This window comes from Danio rerio, chromosome 11 (assembly GCF_049306965.1).
Source record: "Danio rerio strain Tuebingen ecotype United States chromosome 11, GRCz12tu, whole genome shotgun sequence".
Taxonomy (NCBI): Eukaryota; Metazoa; Chordata; class Actinopteri; order Cypriniformes; family Danionidae; genus Danio; species Danio rerio.
In genome coordinates this window covers 42,920,259-42,933,026 of record NC_133186.1, presented here as the reverse complement: position 1 = coordinate 42,933,026, position 12,768 = coordinate 42,920,259, and the positions used below count along the sequence as shown (strand labels likewise).

Sequence of the window (12,768 nt, the reverse complement as noted above, 5' to 3'; positions counted from 1 at the left end):
AGTCATGTTCATGCAGTCTGACATGCTACAATCGTTCAGGATCATAAGAAAAAATCTAACGGTGTGAGCTGGCCCTAAAAAGCAAATGAGAAGCGTCATGTCAGATACTAGAGAGCATTTGATTGGTCAGAAGTTTGATGACAAATTAAATTATGAGGTTATTTAGTTGTAAGTGACAAACTGCGAGTGCTAAATGTTTATATCTTCTATATGTGAATTTTGTCACTGTTTTGCACATTAGGGGCTCTATTTTGACGGTCCATGCGCAGAGCGCAAAACGCAGGGCGCAAACGCTTTCAGGGCGTGTCAGAATGCATTTTTTTTCAATTTACGGACGGGAAAATCCGCTTTGCGCCGCAGCACATGGTCTAAAAGGGTTGAGTTTATTTTCTTAATGAGTTATAGGTGTGTTTTGAGAATAAACCAATCAGAGCCTCATCTCCCATTCCCTTTAAGAGCCAGTTGCGTCACGCCATAAGCGCATTTTGACGTAAAGTAAGTTCACTTTCGCTTTTGCTCTCGTGGATAGGAAAACCTTTACGCACAGACACCAATTAGCCTATAAATAATTAATTTAGATTGTTAAGCGCAAAGATTTGTTTCAAAACTATTTCTAAATTCAGTTCTAATTTCCAGCAAACGAATAAATGAACAATAATAACCAAGTGTGGTCAAAATACTGAGTTATTTCCAAATACACCTGCCATGCCCCATATGGTCTAAAATTTGACAGGTGGACAAATCTAAGCTTGTTTTTAATAAAACAAATATAAATATGGATATAATGAATAATACTGCTAATAATAATAACATTATACAAAAGCAAATTGAATGAACTGAAAAAGCCTCGCGAGAGGAAGAAAGTAAGGCAGTGGTTTTTAAATCTTCATGTAGGCTAGAAATTAATGTTTTGTAATATTTTAATCATTTATATTTATATCCTGTGTATATATATATATATATATATATATATATATATATATATATATATATATATCCTTAAGATATTATATATTTTCCATATGTAAAGATATTTGCGTATTGCTCTGCATCTTGTTTGTAGTGTGTAAGCCAGGTGCAGTTTGCGCCAGACAATAGACAGACTTTGTTCTGGTCTAAAGATCAGACTATTTACAGTTTACAGTTTCTCAAAACAGCAACGCGCCAAAACACGCCTGCTTTTTTAGACTAGAACGCCTATGGGCGCACATTTGAGCGCAAATGCATTTGCTATTTAAACAGCGTGGCGCAACACCTCAAAATGACCCGAGCTAAAAGTAGCAAAAGAGTATTGCGCCGCGCCTTGCGCCACATTACGCCGGGTGTATGATAGGGCCCTAGATTATAGATATCTTTAAGATCAACATACTGATTCTTTTTAATTTTTACAGGAACTATAAGGTATAATTTATAGGTTAATGTCAGAAAAATTGCATTTACAAGTTGAATGTACATGAATGCCATCAAGATAAACTTGACTGAGTGCTTAATTTCCCCCTTAAGTGTAAACATTACCTTTGTGCTTGTGTTTCATTCTAAGGGCTCAATTATTTTCAAAAATAGTTCTCCAAAGAGTTTGCATTTTGGTCTGTCTGGAGTGTTCAAACAAAAACATTTTAGTGTTTCCAAAATTGCAATTTTTGAGGGTCTAAAGCTCTAATGTAGTGTTTACGCCAGGTGAAACTGTAACAAAATTTGTGCATTTCATAATGCAAATGCTTAAGAGTAAAAGTAGTCTCTGTGCTTTTATTTTAAGTCAGCAAACTATGAAATTCTGATTGTATTATTGTTGGTCACATTGTGCTCATGTGTTTAGGATCCACACAGGTGATCGACCGTATAAATGTCTCCAACCAGGCTGTGAAAAGGCTTTCACACAGCTTTCCAATCTGCAAGTAAGACACCTAAAAATGGCTTCTACTCAAACTGTTTATATTTTACCAAGGAAGTATGGTGACATGTGCATTTTAACTAAACCAGTGTAATTCATCAGTGTACACTAATAGTTTTTTTATTAATTGAAGGACTTTGAAAACAACAATTGTTTATTTACGTTTTAATATTATTATAATGAATAGTTTTTTATTGTAATAATTATGTTTAATATTTTTAATGTGTTATTTTATACTAAATGAGAAATGCTGCCTTGGATACAAGCTAAACGTATATTGATATCTCACATAAAAAAATCTTTATCTTCAGTTAAATTTTAATTCTGGCTTTAGTTTTTGTCATTTTAATTATATTTAAATATGTTTTAAGTCTATATAATTTATTCAGAGTTATTTCAGTTTTAGTTGTGGTTATTTTTGTATATTGTATACAGGGCTTGACATTAACTTTTTTTGATCCCCAGCCACTGTGGCTAGTAGATTTACAACATTACTAGCCACTCGCCATTTACATTAGCCACGCTTTTATTGTTGGGAAAATATATTTTATATTCATAAATTTGACTTTGGCATGCTAAAATTACTTAAGTTAGATTTTGTGTAATGTCCACATGCCTCCTCTTTCATTTCAGTTTTTGTGTGTGTTTCTATTCACTTTTTTGTGTAAACTTGCTCAATGTGCACGAGCAAATTTAATGAATTTTTATTTCACATGACTTTTCAGAGCTTAAAATTAAGGATTTACCAATTTTATCTCTGAGAACACTAAAAATAAATAAATTATTAATTCTTGGCCACAATTTTTAAATAATGTGTCAAAACAAGCTAAATATATCTGTATACACGCACTTTTTAGCTGGCAGCTAGCTCTCTGCAACTCTTGCATTGTTTTCCTCCTGAAGCTAAGCAGGGCTGTGTCCGGTCAGTACCTGGATGGGAGACCACATGGGAAAGCTAGGTTGCTGCCGGAAGTGGTGTTAGTGAGGCCAGCAGGGGGCGCTCAACCTGTGGTCTGTGTGGGTCCTAATGCCTCAGTGTAGTGACGGGGACTCTATACTGCACAGTGACTGCTGTCTTTCGGATGAAACATTAAAACCAAGGTCCCGACTTGTTGTGGTCGTTAAAAATGCCAGGATGTCCTTCGAAAAGTGTATGGGTTTAACCCTGGCATCCTGGCCAAATCTTTCCACTGGCCTCTGTCAATCATGGCCTCCTAACCCTCCCCATATCATAATTGGCATATCATCACTTGGTCTCCTCTCTACCAATCAGCTGGTGTGTTGTGTGTCTGGTGGAAAATGGCTGCCGTCGCGTCATCCAAGTGGATGCTGCACACTGGTGGTGGATGAGGTGAATCCCCCCATTGTGTAAAGCGCTTTGAGTGATCAGAAAAGCGCTATATAAATGTAAGGAATTATTATGGTCCCACATTATATTAAGTGTCCCTAACTACTATGTACTTGCATCAAAAAAATAAATACAATGTACTTACTGTATTTATAATGTATTTGAGAACACTTGTGGTGCTTTTAAGTTGGGATAGGGGTTGGGTTATGGACAGGTTTGGTGGCATGGGTAGGTTTAAGGGTGGGTTAAGGTGTAAGGGATGGTAACCTGTATTTACAAATGTAATTACAAAAGTTAATTACAGATGTAATTACATACATGTATTGAATCAAGCAGAAGTACACAGTAAATACATGTATTTACACAATAAGTACATTGTAACAAACTATCAATTCCTGTGTAGGTACACATTAGTTAAGGCCACCTAATATAAAGTGGGACCATTATTATTATTATTAATTTAATTCAACAAAAATTTTCTTTAAAAACAATTGACAATTTAAAATATGTCATGTATATCTAATCTATGCACAGCAGTCTGTCCTGGCTAAATGTCCCAGATCAGCAGATAACTACACATAAATGGGGAGTTAATCTCATATTAAAGCAATGTTTTTGTAAAAAACGATAATTAAACCATATTAACAAAAACACCTGTAAGCAAAAGAAAGCAGGTAAATGTAAGATCTGTTAGCAATCTGTTTAAAGTATAATTAAAATGAAAGCATTGACCACTGCTGCTTACAAAAGGATATATATATTTTAAAATCATTTTAAAAGTTGTTCTTCTTTTAGGCACGGTTGCTTTGCACAAGTAAATGGGAACGCTTTTTAATAGTCGCTCGCTTCACCTTTGTGTGCGAGTGATCATCCTCTCATATGCATCTGCTTTCTTTTGCTTGCTCAAACACAATTCATTTTGTCAGTCGTGCGGCTTCTCAATTCTCGAGATCCCGTTTGCACATATATTGCGCCATCTGTTTTTAAGAAAACTACAAATTAAAAGTTATTTTCAACCAGCCAAAGTGGCTAGTGGGAGCGGCTGTCCTGCATTTGGTTTGTTAATGTCAAGCCCTGATTGTATATATGTTAAATGGAGTAAAAATGCACATTATGACTGATTTATTTTGTCTATATGATAGTTTATGTAAAGCAGGCGTCACCAAACTTGTCCCTGGATCTCTGGTGTCATGCAGATTTTAGCTCTAACCCTAATCCAACACACCCGAACAAGCTAATCAAGGTCTATGTATACTCGAAACACAGAGGCAGGTGTGTTGAGGCATGTTGGAGCTAAACCCTACAGGGAACCCGGCCCTCCAGGGCCGAGATTGGTGACCCCTGATTTAAAGTAATGACGATGTTCATGGATCTAGTTTTTACTGTCCCTTTTATTTAATTATTCCATATCAAGATTTCTAACATAACCATGCTTTTCATGCTCAATTGTACTTACTGTACAAATAGCAGTAATTACAAAAGCAGTTCTATATCATATACAGTCCAGCCTGAAATTATTCATATGGTAAATTCTGACTTCAAGTTTCTTTTATTCAACCAACAAAGTTGTTTTTGGACCAGAAAGGACACAGGCTTCTCCCAAAAGATTCTAAGACGAAAACAAATATATCTCAGCTTTTATTTACACTTAAACAAAAACTTGGATGTCAGAATTTGCCAGGGGTATGAATAACTTTGTGTATAATATTAGTTACATATATTGTGTCTAAATGCATAACAAGAGCTTTTTGTGTTTTGATATTCACCACAGTCTCATCAGAGATCACATAATAAAGACAAGCCTTATAAATGCTCCAACTGTTATCGTGCATATTCCGACTCAGCATCTCTACAAATCCACCTGTCGGCTCACGCCATCAAAAACGCCAAGGCTTATTGCTGCAGCATGTGTGGACGAGCCTATACCTCAGTGAGTACACACTCCATCTCTGTTATGCTCACTGGAAAATGGCTTATATAGCGTTTCTCAAACTTGCAGACCATAAACTGTCTGAGTGAGTTTTGAGTGATGCTTTAAACATCAGTTTCTGGGTCCAATAAGCTCTATCAGATGAGACATTACAGTTGAGGTCAGAATTATAAGCTTCCCTCTGTATTTTCCCCCAATTTCTGTTTAACGGACAGAATACTTTTTTCAACACATAATGAAGGTTTTTTCTGTAGACAATAGAAAAGAAATATTGCTTAAGGGGGCTAATAATATTGACCTTAAAATGGTTTTAGAAAAATTCTACTTTTATTCTAGCCAAAATAAAACAATCATGACTTTCTCCTGAAGAAAAAATATTACAGGAAATACTATGAGAAATTCCTTGCTCTGTTAAATATAAGTTGGAAAATATTTGGATAAAAAGAAATCTACAGGAGGGCCAATAATTTTGACTTCAACTGTACATGCTAAGATATTTGCATGTGTGTGATTGGTAGTTTTTTAATGTAGTAATGCACAAAAATCTAAATAAGGTTATTTCTGATTAATGATGTAGCCTAGACTATAATAATTAAAAAAGAATCTGCTTAGCTGTCATTAAAAGGAATGTAGGCCTCTCACAGTAATCAATATATGGACTTATCGTACAACACATGGACATGATCTCAATCATTTTTGGTGATGCTATATATATATATGTATTGGCCGTACATAACAAACAATTCTAGCAACATTTTAGCTGATTGTGCAACATCTCTATCTCTATAGCAGATGTCAGTGTCAGTATGGTTAAAAACACTATAGTATTTACTATAAATTACTATAGTATATTTTCATGTGGCTGTCTGACAACTAAAAATACAGTTGAAGTCAGAATTATTAGCCCCCCTGAATTATTAGCCCTCCTGTTTATTTTTTACCCCAATTTCTGTTTATCATAGAGAAGATTTCTTCAACACGTCTAAAGATAATAGTTTTTAATTTTAAATATTTTACAAATAATGTTTAACAGAGCAAGGACATTTTCAGTGTGTCTGATGATTTTTTTTCTGGAGAAAGTCTTATTTGTTTTATTTCGACTAAAATAAAAGCAGTTTTTAATTTTTTAAAAACACTTAATTTCAAAATTATTAGCCCCTTTAAACTATATTTTTTTCGACAGTCTACAGAACAAACCATCGTTATACAATAACTTGCCTTATTACCTTAACCTCCCTAGTTAACCTAATTAACCTAGTTAAGCCTTTAAATGTCACTTTAAGCTGTATAGAAGTGTCTTGAAAAATATCTAGTCAAATATTATTTTCTGTCATCATGGCAAAGATAAAATAAATCAGTTATTAGAGATGAGTTATTAAAACTATTATGATTAGAAATGTTGAAAAAAATCTTCTCTCCGTTAAACAGAAATTGAGGAAAAATAAACAGGGGTTAATACTTCAGGGGGGCTAATAGTTCTGACTTCAATTGTATATGTAAAATGTTAATAGTACTGTATTCATATTTAAAATGTTACACTGGTTTTCTTAGAGTTTTTGTCTTGTTTCTAGTCCAAATATCTAATATTTAGCCTCAAAACAAGCTAAATAATCTGACAGGGGATAAGTAAAATATTATTTCACAAAAAAAAAAAAACAAGATAATTTTTTACACCGCAGGCAGATTCATTTGTTTGTTTTTAAATAAATTCATTACATTTTGACTCATTTTTGAAAACAAGACAATATTTTTTACTTGTCTAAAAATACTTTTTGAATTTTTAGAAATTTAGAAGCAAGACAAAAAGCATTTTTACAATGTACCTATTTATTTTGATATAACTTTTTTTAATTTCCAGTGTAGAATCACCAGGAGGTGCATTTCTTTTAAATTTCAATATTTTAGACGTTTTTCAAATGCAACCAGAATTACAAAGTTATTACAGTACAAAAAATGGATAATTAGCTTTGAATACTTTGTTATTTTACAGATTTACAGAATACAGCATTTTAGCTATATTAAAATTTAATCATATTTATATTTACAAATTTTTCCCTGAATAGTACCACAGTTTGAGAACCACCGGAGTGTGTAATTTCTCATGTGCCCTTCGACTTACTTAAATGCATTATATTATGATTTAGTAGTGATAATATTTACGCAGTCTGTAGCTTTTTAGAATTGCGCAATATATTTTTTCCTCTCCTTGATTGACTAATATGTTTAACTGCTCATTCGCTGTCCTTTTCCAGGAGACGTACCTAATGAAACACATGTCGAAGCACACAGTGGTGGAGCATCTGGTCAGTCAACAGTCACCACCGAGAGCCGAATCTCCCAGCGTTCCAGTCCGCATTTCCCTCATCTGAGCGCTCATTCTTCCCCCATTCCCGCAAAAGCAAGCAAAAATCGCCTGTTCGGTGGTTTGACTTTATTTTTAGTGTGTTTGTTAGTTTGTTTTACTTTTTGAGAACATTCCAAAAGGTATTAGACTGTGTGTGGATAGAGGCTCAAACACAGCAGTGATTTAGTGTTTCTACCACACACACATTCGTTTTCCAGCTCAATGTTGAGTTGAGAGGGAAAATTCGGGAAATCCAAAGATGGTTTCACAGCACTTTCAGGCCACACAGTTTTGGCTTTAAACGTTTCCGGTCTGTTATGACAATAAAAGGCATTGCTCTTGGCAGCTAAACGTTCGGGACTGTAGGTATTATGCATTATGAAATCAGAAAGACATACGTTGTATGTTTTAAGCTTGGACCAAGTCCAGTACCTCCTCTCATATTTTTCTATGCTGTCTTGGGGGAGAAACAAATCCCCTTCTTCTGGGCAACTCAAAGTTGGTTTAGAGACTTGTGTTTTGATAATGTCAATCATGAAATGTTTTCATTCACATCAATACGTTTCCTTGCTTACAGGGAAATTGTACTGAAATAGCTTTAGCGTTAAAGGTAACTTTTCAAGAGGACTGTTATAAATATGACTTGATAGACAAATCAGCACATCTAGATGCAAGATTATTCCCTTAGAGATCATACTAGGGCTGCACGATTCTGGCTGAAATGAGAATCACGGTTTATTTTGCTTAAAATTAAGATCACGATTTTCTCACGATTCTGTATGGGGTTTTTTTGTACACCTGTCAGGTTTCAGACTATATGGGGCACAGCATGTGTATTTAGATTGCCTGCGACATGTCTGAACAGCAATAGGATGCGGTGAGAAGGGGTGCACAACGTATTTGAGGACCGGGAGGGTCGCGCAATGTCCTGGAGATTATCACTGGTTTGCGGGCATCCGGGAGTCTGTGCAGTCTGTGCATTACTTCCGAGAGACTTGGGATGTCTCCCGCCCTACTCAAAATTCTCTCTTCATATAGTCGTATGCCTATTACATATCCATAAAACACTGTGATCTAGCCAGGCTCGGATTGTAATGCTTTCTCACTACAATTGAGTTAGTTTCAATCGAGCCAAGACCTCCTCATTCAGGCGATCTCGGAGCGATTGTTTTGGTGCGGATCAGAGCGTGATTGCTGGATTCACATATACCAAACAAACCATGCTAACTGGGCAATTGAGACTAGGCTTTTATGATTTTTAAAACCCTGTTTTAATCCTCCTTTTGTTAAATATTTCAATAATACATTGATGTTTTGACTTTCTGTCTCCAAGACTGCAATGCAATTTTCTAAATGATCTTAATTAGGCAATTAAAATCTGCTGTAAAAAGGGTAGGCTAATAACTATTTTATTTTTGACTGCAGCCGAAAACTGCTGGTTTTGTCTGGCCAGAGGACAACTGCATAATGTAAAGCTGCAATGGATGCAATAGCATTGCATTAAAGGCAAAAGTCTAGGTGTGAAAGCACCCTAAGACAGAAATGACATTTTTGAGTGAATTATACCTAATAAATAGAGTATGTGTCTCTTTCAACACCATTTGGAGGTGTCCACATTGCTGAGCAACATATGTAAAACAAAGTGAGGGTGACTGCCTTTAATCTTCTCCCAAACTTGAAAGTATTATTGGCTGAATCGTAGAGATGCTGGAGTAAAGATCGCGTGGGGGTTGAATTAAGATTGTGATCTTTTTTTTCGATTAATCGTGCAGCCCTAGATCATACAGATCAGATTTTTCTGGTCTAGTGCCAAAAGTGAAATATGAAAAAGGCAAAAGATTGAGGTTTCTAAATGAAAACACTTTCTTTTTTTATATACACTTTCTCCAAAAAGTGTAAATGTGCAATGACTCAAACACCTTCTGTTACAGATGTCAGCACACGTTTGACTTAAAATGATCAAGAAATGTTCGGTTCTATAGTGCATTAAGTTTTTGTTCTGAAGCACAGATGTGTTTTTTTCATGCTGCCCATTAGTACTTAAATTAGAGAGTACATATGCATCATTGTAGTATTTGATGTACGAAAATTATTTTATGCATCTACTATGAAATATTTATTTGACAAATTAATTTCAGTTTAAAAGTAATTCAATCGTGGTTTCAGGAGATGTTTGGGAAAATGTTTGAAATAGTCTTTAAAAAAAATATTGTTTAAATAAAATATAATTTCAGACACTTTCTTCTGAAATTTCAGCCTTATGCCATTTAAAAATGTGCACAAAATTTGGCGAAACAAAAAAGAAAAGAAACAGCTGGATAACAGTGTGGAGTTGCCCATGAGATTTGTGTAGCTGTATTGATGTCTAGAATACCTCCTTGGCTTATTATACATGTTTATACTTATTATCATGTTTAAATATTAACGACTAACATGTTAATTTTACACATTTTAAGCCTTAACCATTTTATCACTAGTTGTTTACCATCACATTTATATATTTTATACCATATTGGTGTTTACTTGTGTACTCAGTACTTTTATGTAATTTTATTTCCTAGCATGGACATGCTGTAAATAAACTATACAGTACTTAAGTGTTAACCAGTTTATATAAAATGACTACATGTCTAGTTATTATAAAATATACCTTTTTAATTGTCTTGAATTGTGGTACTCTATAAGATTTGCCTTGGCTGCTACATGCAAAGTCAAGACACGGAGAGGGAAAAGACTTTGTAAAAGTGAGCAAATAAATAAATGAGAAACTTCTGTATTGGTGTGTGTGCTCTGTGTGTTTATGCGTTCTCGGTTACCACAATATTATACACATCTGATGAATATAACACTATTAGGTGAGATGTTCAATCGAGGTCCTGACTCTCTGTGGTCATTAAAAAACCCAGGCCACTCTTTGTAAAGAGTAGGGGTGTAACCCTGGTGTCCTGGCCAAATTGCCCCCATTGGCCCTTACCCATCATGGCCTTCCAATCATCCCCATACACCGGATTGGCTCTATCACTGTCTCTCTACTCGCCCTATAGCTGCTGTGTGGTGAGCAGACTGGTGCTGTTGTCCTGTGGCTGCTGTCGCATACCCCCCAAAAAGTGCTTTTTGTGTATGGACATACATTATAAATCTGTTTTATAAATACACACTTTACATTACATTTTTAAGACCATTATGAATGACATTTTAGATTCATACAGGGCTAAACGCTAAAGAGTTGTTCAAATGGCCCAGTTTGAAAGTATTTTTATTTGCCCTATCAAACTTTTTTTTATAGAATTTAATCAATTTAATAATACAATAATAATAATAAAAAAATCTAGTTAATTTTGAGCAAGCTATTTTAAATATTGTGTCAAAACAAGCAAGCTCTAGTTGCATACATACAATTCGTTTCAACAGAAGCTTTCTTAAAAATAAAAAAGGTTTAAAAAGCTATTATAAACAATGTATGCACAACGGGTGAGCTTGCTCAGCAGTCAATTCATTTTGAACTTTTAAACAAATGTGTTATTGTTTTAAAGGAAAATAATTAAACCGTTATGGCAAATTAAAGAATTTATCATACAAATTACAGTGAAAAATGACATTCTTAAATCAAAAGTTTTATTGAGATGGATTGTTGGTGTTTGTATAGGTGTTAATGGCCAGATTGGGTAGCTATACATAAAGGAAAATTTTAGACCCCTTTACAAAAGATTTAAGACCTACAACACAATGATTCAGTAAAATTAAAACTTATTAAGACACTTCTAAGACAATTATGAATCAAACTTTAGACTGATACAGGGCAAAACGCTAAGACGTTTTTCGAATTGCCAAGTTGGAAAAGATTTTGATTTGCCCTTTCAAACTTTTTAATATAATTTCATAAATGTAATAATGCAATGATAATTTAATAATTAAAAATATATATTTTAGTTTATTCTGTGCAAAATATTAAAATATTGTGTCAAAACAAGCAAGCTAGTTGTATACCTGCATTTTTTTAACATAGGCTTTCTTAAAAGAAAAAAAAAATTGATAAATGTTTTACTTTTAAAGGTTTAAAAAATGATAATGGGTGATGCTGTCGCCTCACAGCAAGAAGGTTTCTGGTTCAAGCCTCGGCTGGGTCAGTTGGCGTTTCTGTGTAGACTCTGTGGAGTTTGCATGTTCTCCCCGCGTTCGCGTGGGTTTCCTCCGGGTGCCCCGGTTTCCCCGGACAGTCCAAAGACAGGCAGTAAAGGTGAATTGGGTAGGCTAAATTGTCCTTGGTGTATGAGTGTGAATAAGTGTGTATGGATGTTACCCAGAGATGGGACAACAACACAATATTTGAGTAAGTGTAAGACTTTTAAGGCTTAAAATTTAGGTTTACTTTAAAGATTTAAAACTTTATAAGACCGGGCCGCGGACACCCTGTTATAGCCAGTTAACCGCCACAAAAAAGAAAAGAAAATGAAAATGGGACACAACACAATATTTGAGTAAGTGTAAGACTTTTAAGGCTTAAACTTTAGGTTTTCTTCAAAGATTTAAGACATTTTAAGACCCCGCGAACACCCTGTTATAGTTAACCGCCACAAAAAAAAGAAAATGAAAATGAACTTACCCTCAGTAGGTTGAGCTTGCTTGTTTGTTTGTTTTTTTGCAGAAATTTGGCATTTCATCGCTTGTAAACCAATGAAGTTGTGCAGTGAATGGATGCCGTCAAAATTAAACTCCAATGAGCCCATAAAACATTAGTTTGTTGAAGGCTAAAACATCATATCGTGTAGCTTCTGAAGTTAACCGTTATCAACCTTTTATGGTCGAAGCGCGAACTGCCAGAGGCAAGTCAGCAAACGGCTTAGCTTACGTCAGAATAACTAGAAATATAATGTATATGTAGCCTATGTATGTTTGTTTAATTCAGTGGTTTAACGATAATACATTGGTAAACATTTTAATAATATTTGTATAATAAGGGCCTCCATGGGTATCTACCGCCTCAATGACAGGCAAACAAATTTTAGTTCAGTAGAAAACTTGGCCCTCTTCATGATATAAGGATCATGTCCAACATATGTGGTTATTTTATCTTTATATCTCCTTTGAAATATGGTATAAATCGCAAAATACGACTTTCCTATACCCCCCTTACTTCCTGTGCTTCATCTGAATTTCGCGGGTCACCATGTGAACCACGTGATTGCAAAAGGTTCCTGGAGTGACGTCAGCGCGCAGGGGGGTATAAAAACGCACACCAGCCTTCACTCAAGTTT

At 34.8% G+C, this 12,768-nt stretch overlaps 1 protein-coding gene across 2 annotated transcripts in view; it reads left to right on the top strand.

Moving 5' to 3' along the window:
* znf362a (zinc finger protein 362a) overlaps positions 1-10,289 on the top strand; it is a 29,014-nt gene extending 18,725 nt beyond the window's left edge. The window contains exons 7-9 of one of the 2 annotated variants that reach the window (NM_001077733.1): positions 1,817-1,895; positions 5,011-5,169; positions 7,422-10,289. In NM_001077733.1, coding sequence (NP_001071201.1) covers positions 1,817-1,895; positions 5,011-5,169; positions 7,422-7,538 — 355 coding nt within the window. In that variant the 3' untranslated portion in view covers positions 7,539-10,289. The remainder of the gene's footprint in view (positions 1-1,816; positions 1,896-5,010; positions 5,170-7,421) is intronic. The other variant, XM_068224224.2, reaches the window with a different exon arrangement.
* The last annotated feature ends 2,479 nt before the right edge of the window (positions 10,290-12,768 follow it).